General features: G+C 40.1%; 1 protein-coding gene across 1 annotated transcript in view; it reads left to right on the forward strand.

Moving 5' to 3' along the window:
* LOC139134852 (sodium- and chloride-dependent GABA transporter 1-like) overlaps positions 1 to 12,286 on the forward strand; it is a 49,604-nt gene that overhangs the window by 27,207 nt on the left and 10,111 nt on the right. The window contains exons 8-9 of the mRNA XM_070701917.1: positions 7,809 to 7,921; positions 8,640 to 8,771. Coding sequence (XP_070558018.1) covers positions 7,809 to 7,921; positions 8,640 to 8,771 — 245 coding nt within the window. The remainder of the gene's footprint in view (positions 1 to 7,808; positions 7,922 to 8,639; positions 8,772 to 12,286) is intronic.

The following is a 12,286-nucleotide window of genomic DNA, read 5'->3' on the forward strand; positions in this document are numbered from 1 at the left end:
TCACCTCACAAACCTAGCGAAAAACCATGGTTATTTACCTTGCCCTGCTAAATCTTGTAACAATATTTTATTGATAAACTGCCAATCAGAATGCCCACTTTACATAACAAATACATCTGCACGTACGTACATACATACATACATAGTTACATAGTTACATAGTTACATACATACATACATACATACATACATACATACATACATACATACATACATACATACATACATACATACATACATACATACATACATACATACATACATACATACATACATACATACATACATACATACATACATACATACATACATACATACATACATACAACATACATACATGCTAAACATAGTTACATAGTTACATAGTTACATAGTTACATACCTACATACATACATACATACAAAATACATACATACATACATACATACATACATACATACATACATACATACATACATACATACATACATACATACATACATACATACATACATACATACATACATACATACATACATACATACATACATACATACATACATACATACATACATACATACATACATACATACATACATACATACATACATACATACACTTTATCATCACACGATGAGGGTAAGTTCGTGTCTTGACGTCTTGATTCTCCTATAAACGTTCACATGATTATTTTTAATTTATTGGCAAGGTAAATCAATACTGTTTGTAAAGATATGAGCCTAGTAAGCTCAATTGAGATAACATCGAACATGTTAGTCTCATACTAACTCTATCAGAGAGCCAGAAACCTGATGTATGTATGTATGTATGTATGTATGTATGTATGTATGTATGTATGTATGTATGTATGTATGTATGTATGTATGTATGTATGTATGTATGTATGTATGTATGTATGTATGTATGTATGTATGTATGTATGTATGTATGTATTATCTGTGTATCTATGTAAGTATCTATGTATCTTTTTCGATTGGCATTGTCTCGATAAAATATTGTTCAACATTTAGCAGAGCAAGTCTTAGAAAAACCCTTTCATCAGAGAACCAGAAACCAATGTCACTGGTTGCGCTCTAGGTCGGCTAAAATAGATCGAGTCGTTAGCTTTCAATGGCCAAGCTTCAGTGCTATCTTCACGCTGGTCTCCATAAGACAACGCTTAACAACGATAACTTTGCTGATGGACATGGCGGTAGTCACATCTTAAGTCTATGAAGTGTCTTCTCCTCTTATCTGGATCCCTGGACATTGTTCACAACCATCCCGGTCTTATCTTAATGCCTGATTTCGGTACACCTGGATGATCGTCTTCGGGCAGAGAAATGTGATACGCATACCTGACGTCTTACCGCAGAGTTGATTTATCACCGTGCACCTGATTACACCGGCCTTAGAGCCTATTTCTTGCAAGAGTGTCCACCGTAAAAGTACAAGGTCACCTTTTCCCTCTGAGTGATCATCATTCAGCTTTTTACGATATTATGTTAATGCACCTACTGCCTGGAGAAACCCTTTCTACCGCAATATCCTATCTTCATGGTGCCGTCACATCGCCAGCCCCTTGTCGTACATTACGCTCACGAGAGACCTTTTCAATTGTTTATGAGAAAATGTAAACTTGGCACAGCGCTTGTCGACTAAAAATCCCACCAGGCATGTTGTTTCTCAAAGTAAACTACAATTGCTGAAACCACTGCCTGTTGGCAATTTTAAACAAGTATTACTCATTGGCAGTCACTGAATCTCTAAAACAGTGCACTCGATAAGCTCAAACATTCTAGTTTTCTTACTTGTCTTATTTTGATAAATAAGTAAACGATGGTGATATGATTATGATCATGATAATTTTTTATTTTGATAAATAAATAAGCGTTGATAGTAATAGTCGTCGTCGTCGTCATCATCATCATCATCATCATCATCATGACATCAACGTGTCATGCACCGTAAACTTAATTATCATCTATGAGGACACGCAATTCATCAGAGTAATGTGATCCGATCATCATGTTCTCCCGTGTTCACTTTATCGCCAGAAATGTTCATGTTATTACCCCGCTAAATTTGAGTGCCTGGATCATCTTCAAATCATCGGTTTTTAATCTACTTCTCACGCCGCCACAACCGCTCTATGTCTTTGAGTCAGTTGTGTGTTGTCGCTCCTTCTATTCCGATTTCGACGAGAAGTGACTAGAGTCTGCACTTCTTTTCGGGTTCGCGTCGGCCAAAGCATGGCCAGACACACTTTACTGGACATTAACGTATCCCCCTCAAAGGATGCACTGTAGCATTCACAGCTGAATAAATTAAAGCATCCCCTCTAAAAACACAATTAAAAATCCAGAAAATTGTATGCGGTTTATACCTGTACTGCGCTTTCACCCGCGGCCATTTTGAAGGCGCGATCGGCCAATTACTCCATATTCTTCTTAATTGGAGGCGGTTCCTCTGTAGGATGTGAACGTCGGCATCGCACGTTACTGTCCCCAATCATGATATCTTAATCGGATGAATAATTCACAGTTTGTTCGCTCGTCTTCAAAATTTAATTCAATTTCAAAGAAGAAGATTAAACGAAACGACATGTTGAAATTATCAAGTCCTCGTAAAGAGCAGATCTTGAAATTAACTCTCTATGACGACGTTGCCCTGCATCGTTCGAACATCTTTGATTTTGACCTTGAGTTTTGGTGATTATCTTTACTCCTGTCTGTAACGCATGGCGACGAGAAACCTTTGTGGAAAATGATGTCGCGCCGCGGCTGACTTGCAGCGTGTTTTCAAGGTTATATCTGATTGGTCGACTGTCACCATTCACAGCAACTTAGGTAGTTAATTTGTATTATCTAATAATAACGGCCAGATTCTGCCAACCAATTGGATAACAGCTTTAAAATCGGTGCAAGTCGACCCTCGCGCCGAACGCAAAGCCAAGGTTACTCAGTCTGTATGAACTTGGTGCAACGAATGTTGATAAATTTGTTGAGTCGTAAGATTTACCTCTACCTTCATGTAGGAAGACCATTCTCTATTCTAGCAACTCTGAGCTCCTTAATGAAAGAGACGCGGTCACAGATTGCCCTTAGGAATCGTTATAAATGAAAAGCATTGATTGGCTTTTTAACGTTGTTTTTTGCCAAGACGTTCTGCAGTACACGAATTTATTAGCGTAACCAAGCACGCTGTCGGATCGAGAGAAGGTTACGCGGTCCCCTTTGTAGAAAAAAATTCGGTTTGCCTAGAGCTCATTTCGCGCCAAGGCGTACGTTTTTTTTAACGCAAGCATGAACGCAGAGCTGATGAACGCCAGGTGTGGTAGCTGAATCTTTAATTGACCACTTGATGTAGTACAGAGTTCGAAAAAAATGCCCTGTGAAAATCCGAAATTTCAATCGCTGCCAAGTGGAAAAATCGCGCACTCTAAGTGGACAAGCCCTGCAGATCGTTGGTGTTTCAAGAACAATTAGAATTCTTGATTACTTTTCATATTTAATATTGCCTCGTCAGAAGTACATCGTCGTATAATTGTATCCTAATTTTTCCCTGCGTAGCCAATCACGATGCGTAGAACGAAGAGGAACAACACTATCTTCGTCTTTTAGATGCTTTCAACGCATGTGTTCCCATTCTATGAACCGGCCATAGATCTCTGCGCTATCTGCACTTCGAATGAAAGCGAGACGGATAGCAAAGAATGACGTGAGCTTTTGAACTTTTTGTAGGATTTAAGCAACTATATGTCATCTTGTGATGCTCGTCTTCACACCTTAATTCGATACAGTCAAGGAAGATAGTGTTTCCTAAAACATGTTTCGGCCATTTGTAATGTACATTTGAGCTTGTCTATACATTGCTTGTCGTGTTACCATCTGCATTAGCCCGCCACCCCAGTTTTATCGATTTCCCATCCAGGCGCTTCTCAACCGTATCATCGAACAAGCTAACGGCATTATCAGCTTCAAAGCTACAGCCTCGGCAATACGCCATTCATTTCTGCACGCGCCCGATTTTATTGCTTGCTTCGTACTCTGTTTTGGGGGCCACCCGTACTTTTCAAATGGCGTCCATTACCATAATCCAGTCACACATGAAATCAGGCAGACCACCGCTGTCAAAATATCACGAATCTTTGTTTACTTTCACCTTTTACCATGGAAACTGTTATTTTGAGCGCCCTGAGCCGAGGTCACAGCATTAGATAGATTACATCTCGACACAATCCCAGCGAGGATGTCTGTCTTGGGGATGTTGTCGGCGCAAAGCACCTGAATCCCCATTATTCCAATGCTTATCCGAGACGGAAAGAAGCGTTTCTCAGTGTCTACGTGCAACAACCAATTAATCGATAATTCGTTTAATTGGCTGGAGTGTCTCGATGGCTATCTCTCTCGATGGCTGCTTTTTTATAGCTGGGAAGGTTTCCACGCTATGGATTTCTCCCGGGTCTCAACTGACTGTTCAAATATTGACACAACCGTAACGAGTTAATTCCTGTACATTTGGACGGTTTCGCATCAACGCCTACGTTACAGGTGGAAGTAAAGTGTATAACGGGAAGTAGAGCTGACAGCAGTGAGCGATACAATAGAGAGATATGGCATGAACTGTTTATATTTTCAAAAGAAAATAAATTTCCATCATTTTAAAACCATCTTACTGCTCTAAATTACACGGCCAATATATTTTGATCGTTGATTTTTAATATAAAATCTTCATTGTGACCCAAGATTTCATAATAGTTGGCCTGATTCATACCCCCGCCCCCACCACCATCACCCCCACACTACCACCACCACCGTACCACCGTTCACTTCAGGGCAGCTACATTAGATGAATAACAAGAAAAGATCATCGAAACCAGCGCAGCTGTCCATTCCCCAGAGCCACAGTCAAGTGAAAGTACGTAATGTTGAAGAATGTGTAATTGACCTAGGTGAACAAGAGAATACGATACACCGATAAGAGAAAGATGGATCTTTAACACCGGCGGCGAATGGAGTTGTGTAGGTCCGCCTCTGTGAAAGTTGGTGCTGTGTAGCCTCTAAGAACGCCAACAAGAATCAATTATTCCACATCTAGCACTTAAAAATAAAATGAGCAACCTAGTGAGTGGTGTGTCGTTCTTGCATGTAGCTAGAGAAAGCGTTTTATTGGCTCTTAAACAAAGCACTCGATGACACTCTGTTGCTAGAATTACAAAGAGTTCTCGAATCAACGTCATTACACCACAGCACACAGACCGAGGTCAAAGGAGACTACAAGAAGTTCGCCTACCCTATGTTGTATTTAAGACCTCATATCGTGTACGCGGTCACGACCGAATAGCGCGGCCGGCGCCGTGGTATGACCGTGGGCAGGACAATGAACGCCACTGATGTATATGCCCGGTAGGGTGGGGTCGTCCTGGATGCAGTTGCATTGTTGAACAGCGTGTAGTTGCTGTTACCCAGGTGAAGTTGCAGTCACCCAGGCACAGTTTGGCATGCTGCCTCGGGACACCAGCGATGCGAGGTTCAACTATGATGTACTTACAATGAGATGCGTACTGGATACCCGGTCCCGGTATGCGAAGAGACTGACTGCGGCTATATGAAGGTTCAGTTAATAAAACAAATTGGTTTTGAGTGCAAAAGAGTAATTTTTGACAAGAGTGTGAAGACTGCAAAATAAGGTCAGGGCGGGTGCTGTACTATCGCCAGTCATCTTGTACCAGGTGACCGTACACGTAAACATGTTAAACCGCCATGCGCTATACTTTCCGAACAGGTTTATTTTATTCGACCCCCGAGAGAAGTCCAGTACCAATATCATCATGTACCTTGCTAAGGCAAGAATCGATACCGGATTAAGTGGTATTTGTTTGACGTTACAAAAACACATGCAATATTTCAGAATAGGTTTTCGGACATTCCCCGCAAATTGACCAAATTGTCTCTGCCTGCAAGATAACGAATTCATAAGCAACCCATCAAGTCGCATTTGTGTTCCCCAAGACATGAAATATTTATTTATATGTTCCTTGGAAATTGTCCAGGGCTCCTTTACTGTGCGTAATTCTGCGTACATGTTACTGATTACTGATCCAGGCGACGTTGTGCGCCCCCAGTTGATGTATAATGAGCCCGTTGCAACGAACCGATGGTTTATGATTTAGTAAACTTTGAAGAAAGCGAAATTCTAAACCACTCAAGACGTTTTTCAAAAGGATGAACAAATCGTAAGGGCATGTTTCTTGAGTCGGATATTTGCTTTATTTCTGCTCACCACTATTTAATGTCAAGGCAATAGAAGATATTTAGTAACTTGGTAAAAAAATGTGCCATAGATTTGAGAAAGTTACGAAGCAATACAGGTTATATGTTGAATATAACCAGAGATCTACTGTATACACATGCGATGTTTACCTCAACATTCAAAAAAATTATACGCTACGTGGCTTGATCAAGTACCATAAGATGGTGCATATTACGCTCTTTAGTGTAAATATTCTGTCGGGAAACTAGAAGTAGGATTTTACAAGTTGTTATTTTGCATAGAAATAGGATCGTGCAAACGATAAAAAAAAGATCTTCAAAAATTTAGAAGTGTTCTCAAATCAGCGTAGTACATGATGTCGTTAAGGTTGTTTTGCCAAACGGGCGATTTTTGAGTACTTATAGCAGTATCGCCTTCCGGCACACATGATGAACATGAATATGACGGCAACATATTAGAAAGATGGAGATCAGGGTTAAGAGAAAGAATTATAAACTATGAGAAATTCCGTATGCCCGGCAGTAAAACATGAATCGTTAATGAAAAAGGTAATGCCGTGCGCTTGAAATCACTTGTAAAATTATATGCGAGGTGATTTGCGAGCTCCAAACTCTCCGGCTCCGCTCGTTACCAAGATGATATAACAAGCCGGATCGTTTAAGAAATATCGCTTTCGGGCTCCGAGGCCAACTTATCGCTTCGTAACAAGGGATTGGCTACCTAAAGTCTTACGTCAGTTGAATTATTCAACACATAAAAAGCCGTGACCGGGTTTGTACAGCATACAGGGGATAAGATAAGTATCGCTGATAATTTCAGTGATATATACGTTTACGGTATCGTTCCCCTCAGAACATGCTGGGATAAGAGCTTCAACTGTCACCATCAACATTTTTCACGATATAAAGTGAATCTATACGTGCTCCTGATTTGTTTCTTCTTTCACTCCGTCCTGCTGAGCTCGGATGTCACTTCAGAGACATAAAATTAACGACCGTCGTGAAATTCTGATTTTTAAGATTATCGTTGACGCTGACATATTGGACTTATTCAGTACGTGTGACACATATAAGATGGCAGATATTTATTTGCTTGTCTCAGTCCGTAGAAATGTCAATTTTTGACTTCCTTTCTCGATTGCCCTGCAAATCCGTGTGCTTAACATTGATCTGATCCTCCTCATCAGAGGGGGATTACGTTTACCAATTGTCAGCTTGCATTATACTTGGCAGTATGTCCAACTTTTGATGATAGGGCATCCAAATTATCTCTCACAAGGTTCATTTTGATTAGAGAGACAATCTTATAAATTTACCCTCGATACTTTGAAGCGGGAAGTTTATTTTTGGAGCTGCCAAAATTACTCTTGCTATTGTTTGATATTTTGAACCAGAATTTGCAATACTTTTGGAGAACCCAAAAGAGAAAACACAGACGTGCCTTGAATTATAACCTGGTGCCAAAGGATCACCGACGAGGATGTTTTTCGGATACTTAAACTAAGACTATACTCACTTAAGACTCACGGAATCTCGGTCCTCTTGTCTTGCAGGTCCAGGGCTGGCGTTTCTCGCCTACCCATCAGCCATTGCGCAGCTACCGATATCGCCACTCTGGTCCTTCTTATTCTTCTCGATGTTGTTCATGCTTGGACTTGACAGTCAGGTAATTTTATATATATTCTTAAGAGCAAATATTAGTGGCGTCACACTGAGATATACAGCTGGCAACTAAATGTAACTATTGATGATGTTCCTGAGGTAGCATTTCAACATCTTCTCACCGATGCATTCTTAAATACAAAAGTATTTAGCACAACGTAACGTGTGAAATGTGCAATGTTATCTTTAACAAATGGATTATCGTACAGACTCAACAATGCAGTGAGCTGTCAACAAGATCAATTGGCGTTACAGATATTCAGCCTGTGTTGACAAGCTGAGCGGCACTGAGCATGCGTATCATGTGATTTTTGCAGTAGAGCAAGACACGATGTTGTACAAATGGAACAAATATAATTGAAAAGAAGTTAAAAGTTTTGGCTAATTTTAAATGAACTGTCAAGTTAAGGCGGTACGTGCCTCGAAAATGAAAGACTTAAGCTTTTGTTCAAAATTTGCTCAAGCAGACTTTTAACCATACTCTTTCAAAAGCACTGCTTTCGTTACCGTTGATGATTCAAACACAATAATTTCGATGCAATACCCTGTAAGTCATTACGGCCAAATGTCCTTTTAACGACATTGTCGCTTTAACTTCTAAACGATATTTCACCCGCCGAGCAAGTACAAGACACACGTGCACGAGTCATTTCAATTTCCATCACCGTGGAAACACGTATACGCATTGCCTGACTAAAGTGTGTTCCGTTTCAATTCAACAGTTTTGCACACTTGAAGGCTTCATCACGGCATGTGTGGACGAATGGCCCAAGCAACTGCGCAAACGCAAAGAGCTCTTCATCGCCATCGTCTGCCTGGTATCCTATCTTATCGGTCTTTCAATGGTAATTCAGGTAAGTTCAGTTGTGTATGTGTGACACAGTCTGATAATTTGTAAGTCAGCGGTCCGTATCAATATTTATCGACCTTTACGCTTTCCAAATTCACCAATAGATACAGAGGCAAATTCACGAGAGGGTAATATTCTTAACAGATTTTTTACCGACGGACTAAATACCTCAATTTTGATTAATTTCCCATGAGACTGTCAACCTTGAACCCTAATGTGCAAATCTACACTGAAAGGCTGTTTTTTGAAACTTTCATCAAGGCCTGTTATCTGGGTTGCAAAATTTGTGTGGGCGGGAAAAAAAGATTAGCAGTACAGATTTCAACTGCTGACGACGCTCGAAGGATTTCCTGACCTGTAATCGACTGTTTAATGATAAATATATTCTTATGGTATGTGAACCATTTAAAAGATAACCTCTTTTAGCGACATAGATGGGATTTAGATTCCCATAGATAGAGTTAGTGACTTTGAACCCTCTGTCAAAGGCTAATGCATATCGATATTGAGAGACATTTGGATCACCGATGCATGAGTTTTTGAGACAAACTTTTCACCCGCAGTAAGTAAGGGACTGCATAGATGATGTTTCTTGTCAGGTGTTCCGAGGAGAGTTAAAATGGACGCAATCAGCGAAATGCAATGGAGGTCGCGATGGCTAAATGTATCGTCTCGTGTTGTTATCCAACAAGAATGATATTTTAAAATCTTGTGCTTAGGCTGTGGCCGAGTTTTGCCACTTCTGTATGATAGGTTTGACTAAATCTTCGAAGAGAACAAAGTAATCGAGAACAGAGGGGCGTCAGACTGAAAGAATTTACGAAGGAACAAGACAGAGAACGATGAAATCTTATGGTATATATGGACGTCGGACTCGGTCGACTGACCGTAGGTCTCAAGGAACGATCTTTAATTTAACTTTCACGCGGAATGATAAAAATCATAGCGCATTAGAATTTCGTTGACATGCAGCACGGTAGGAAGGAGATTACGAGGTTGACAAACTTATCGTGACCTGAATACACTTAATATGCAAATGAGACGACAAATTATCGTCGTGGCCGTTATTTGTTAGGTCCAGACAGGAGCCTGCCTATATTCAGTGGGGTGGTAATTCTAGAGGAACAACATGTTCTAAATATCACTCACACAGATTAGCCCAAATAATAGCAAGTAGTTCAAATATTGATATAATATTTTTATTATAATTAATCGTTTGGGTGCTGTACTTTTGTCCCGCCAAAATTTTAGTGCAACATTTTACCATTATTTTTTAATTTTTCTGTAATTGTTTCAATAATTTTGGACCAAGTGGATATCACATTTCATTGGATAACGTTTTTTATCAAAATGTTGTCAAAAATCTGAAAAAAATTGACTGGGATGTAGTTTATAAAGTTGACAAAAACTGATTTTTGCGCCCAAAGGGTTAATATTAAAATCGCTATAAGCTTATTGCCCGAGTTGCTGTACTTGGTGGCCCTTGCCTAACTGTAAAATATCGTCAATGTCGCAAGACCGCGAACACCTAACGAATAAATTAGGCCATCAGTAAACATCTCATAGCCCATGTTCTCATAATCTTCCATCTTACTTACTACAAAGACTGTTCCTCTGATAGAGGGACCGATGTTTGACACTTGCAATTGGCTAGTCAATATTTTTCTTTCATTTTAGCCACTAATATACCAGCATCGTCGTTAAAAGTTACACAAATTGATCTGACGAGCACGTTCTCTGGTGACCACTGAATACCCTGGGAAAGTTGATCGTTGTGTCCAAAGGTTGTCGCTACAGTAAGCATGTCTGAAGTTGAATTCTCTGTTCCTGGCATCTGATACAAAAATATTAGTCGAACATTAGAAATTATCCCCGTGACATGCGCATGGATGATGAAAGCCATCATGGGCGGATGGTTGTACTGTATGTGATCACAAATTGCAGGGCTCGCAGACGTGGTACACGGCAACGCATTAACGGCTTTCAGCGTGGAAAATCTCGGATTAGATTGAACCATCCGGTGCAGTGCTCGGTTAAACATTGGATTTTATGGCGTCTTAGAAGCGGTTTCACAGGGAGGTAAATGAAGAAATTCTGAATTCAACCGCAGTGCAGAAACCCTGCTGGGATCTAGACATCATGTTAACCAGTAAGTCAGCGCGATCTCCGTGTAGCTGGAATTCCTGTTTAATCAAACATGCACAATGTCACGTACATGTACTCTGTACAGCGGCTTTGATACATTTCGCAGACTTCGGAGTTGCGCGGATCAAAAAGCGGACGAGAGGACCACAGAAGTCGTTGTCGTTAAAGCACAGAATCCGTGCCATCGAGCTACATTGAATCATGTTCTGACATGCATGGAAGATTTAGCTGTTTTCAATTTTCTCCATTTGTTCTCAACTTCCATCGATCAGTCTAGTCCGACTGTACCAGCCTTTGCATTCACTTCAGTTGCCAACTATCTTCCTCATCAAGTCCATCAACTGGCCGGGCCTCTGATTGGCATCCATATCTGGCATAGTCCGTATCCATCCTCAAGTAGAACTAAAAGTTCTCTACCGGCAATCTAGCTTGAGTTCCCTAGGACCTTTGATGTTTATTCTCTATCTACCCCGTTTATTTAATCATTATCCATCACCCCTTTTTATTATCTTAGTAGTTGAACATTTTAGATATTTTTTCAACAAGAAGAAGCGTCCTTTTGAAAAATCGAAATCAAAACTTCAAGTGTCAGCCTTATGGTCCATTTCAGTGACACACTGACCTACAAGTATTTGTCAATTTATTTCAATAGACAACGAAGCACACAGAATCCATAATAGATGTATTATTACAGTGTAAATTCGCAGCGACCTAGCATCTCGACCGTCCTATACTAGTGGAAATTTCGAAAACGCCCGTCTCAGCATCTCTGCCGCCCTGCTGGAAACTTTCGAAAACGCCTAGATCTATTTCGATCCACCATAATTCAGAGAAATGTGGTCGCCAACAATAACATTTTGCCTCGGATCCCCTTCTTATATTCAAGAAAGGTTCTCTAAAATGGAGTCAATAAAATATTTTGAAGCTAAGTGGTCGGTCGTAAATTTATCAGTGGAACTTTGTTAATCATCATTCCAATTACGGTTCAGTTAATTCTATAGCCAAGCACGAGATTGTCCCTACCCAACGACGGTAGGAATTTTTCCTTATGAAAAATAATATTCACTTCTACAAATTTCCTGAGCACATAGACTTTATGATGTTGTTTAAGTTTACATGGCTCAAACAAAACCTTCTAAATGCTACACTAGCGAGGTTGACGACGAGTATAGATCATCTTCTGTTACTGTCACTTTATAGCTTTCAAATTTACGTATGTTATGTGATTCTACGCGTGATTGAAATTCCAAATTTTGACGTTTCTTTCGGTTGCTAATGCCGACAAATTACTAGTAGTTAAGACATGTCCTCAGGTGACCTGCCTCTTAATTCGTTATCTCTGTTCCCTGTCAAGTGTGTTACTGCCTAGGTTTC

The sequence above is a fragment of the Ptychodera flava genome, chromosome 6 (assembly GCF_041260155.1).
Source record: "Ptychodera flava strain L36383 chromosome 6, AS_Pfla_20210202, whole genome shotgun sequence".
NCBI classification, from domain to species: domain Eukaryota; kingdom Metazoa; phylum Hemichordata; class Enteropneusta; family Ptychoderidae; genus Ptychodera; species Ptychodera flava.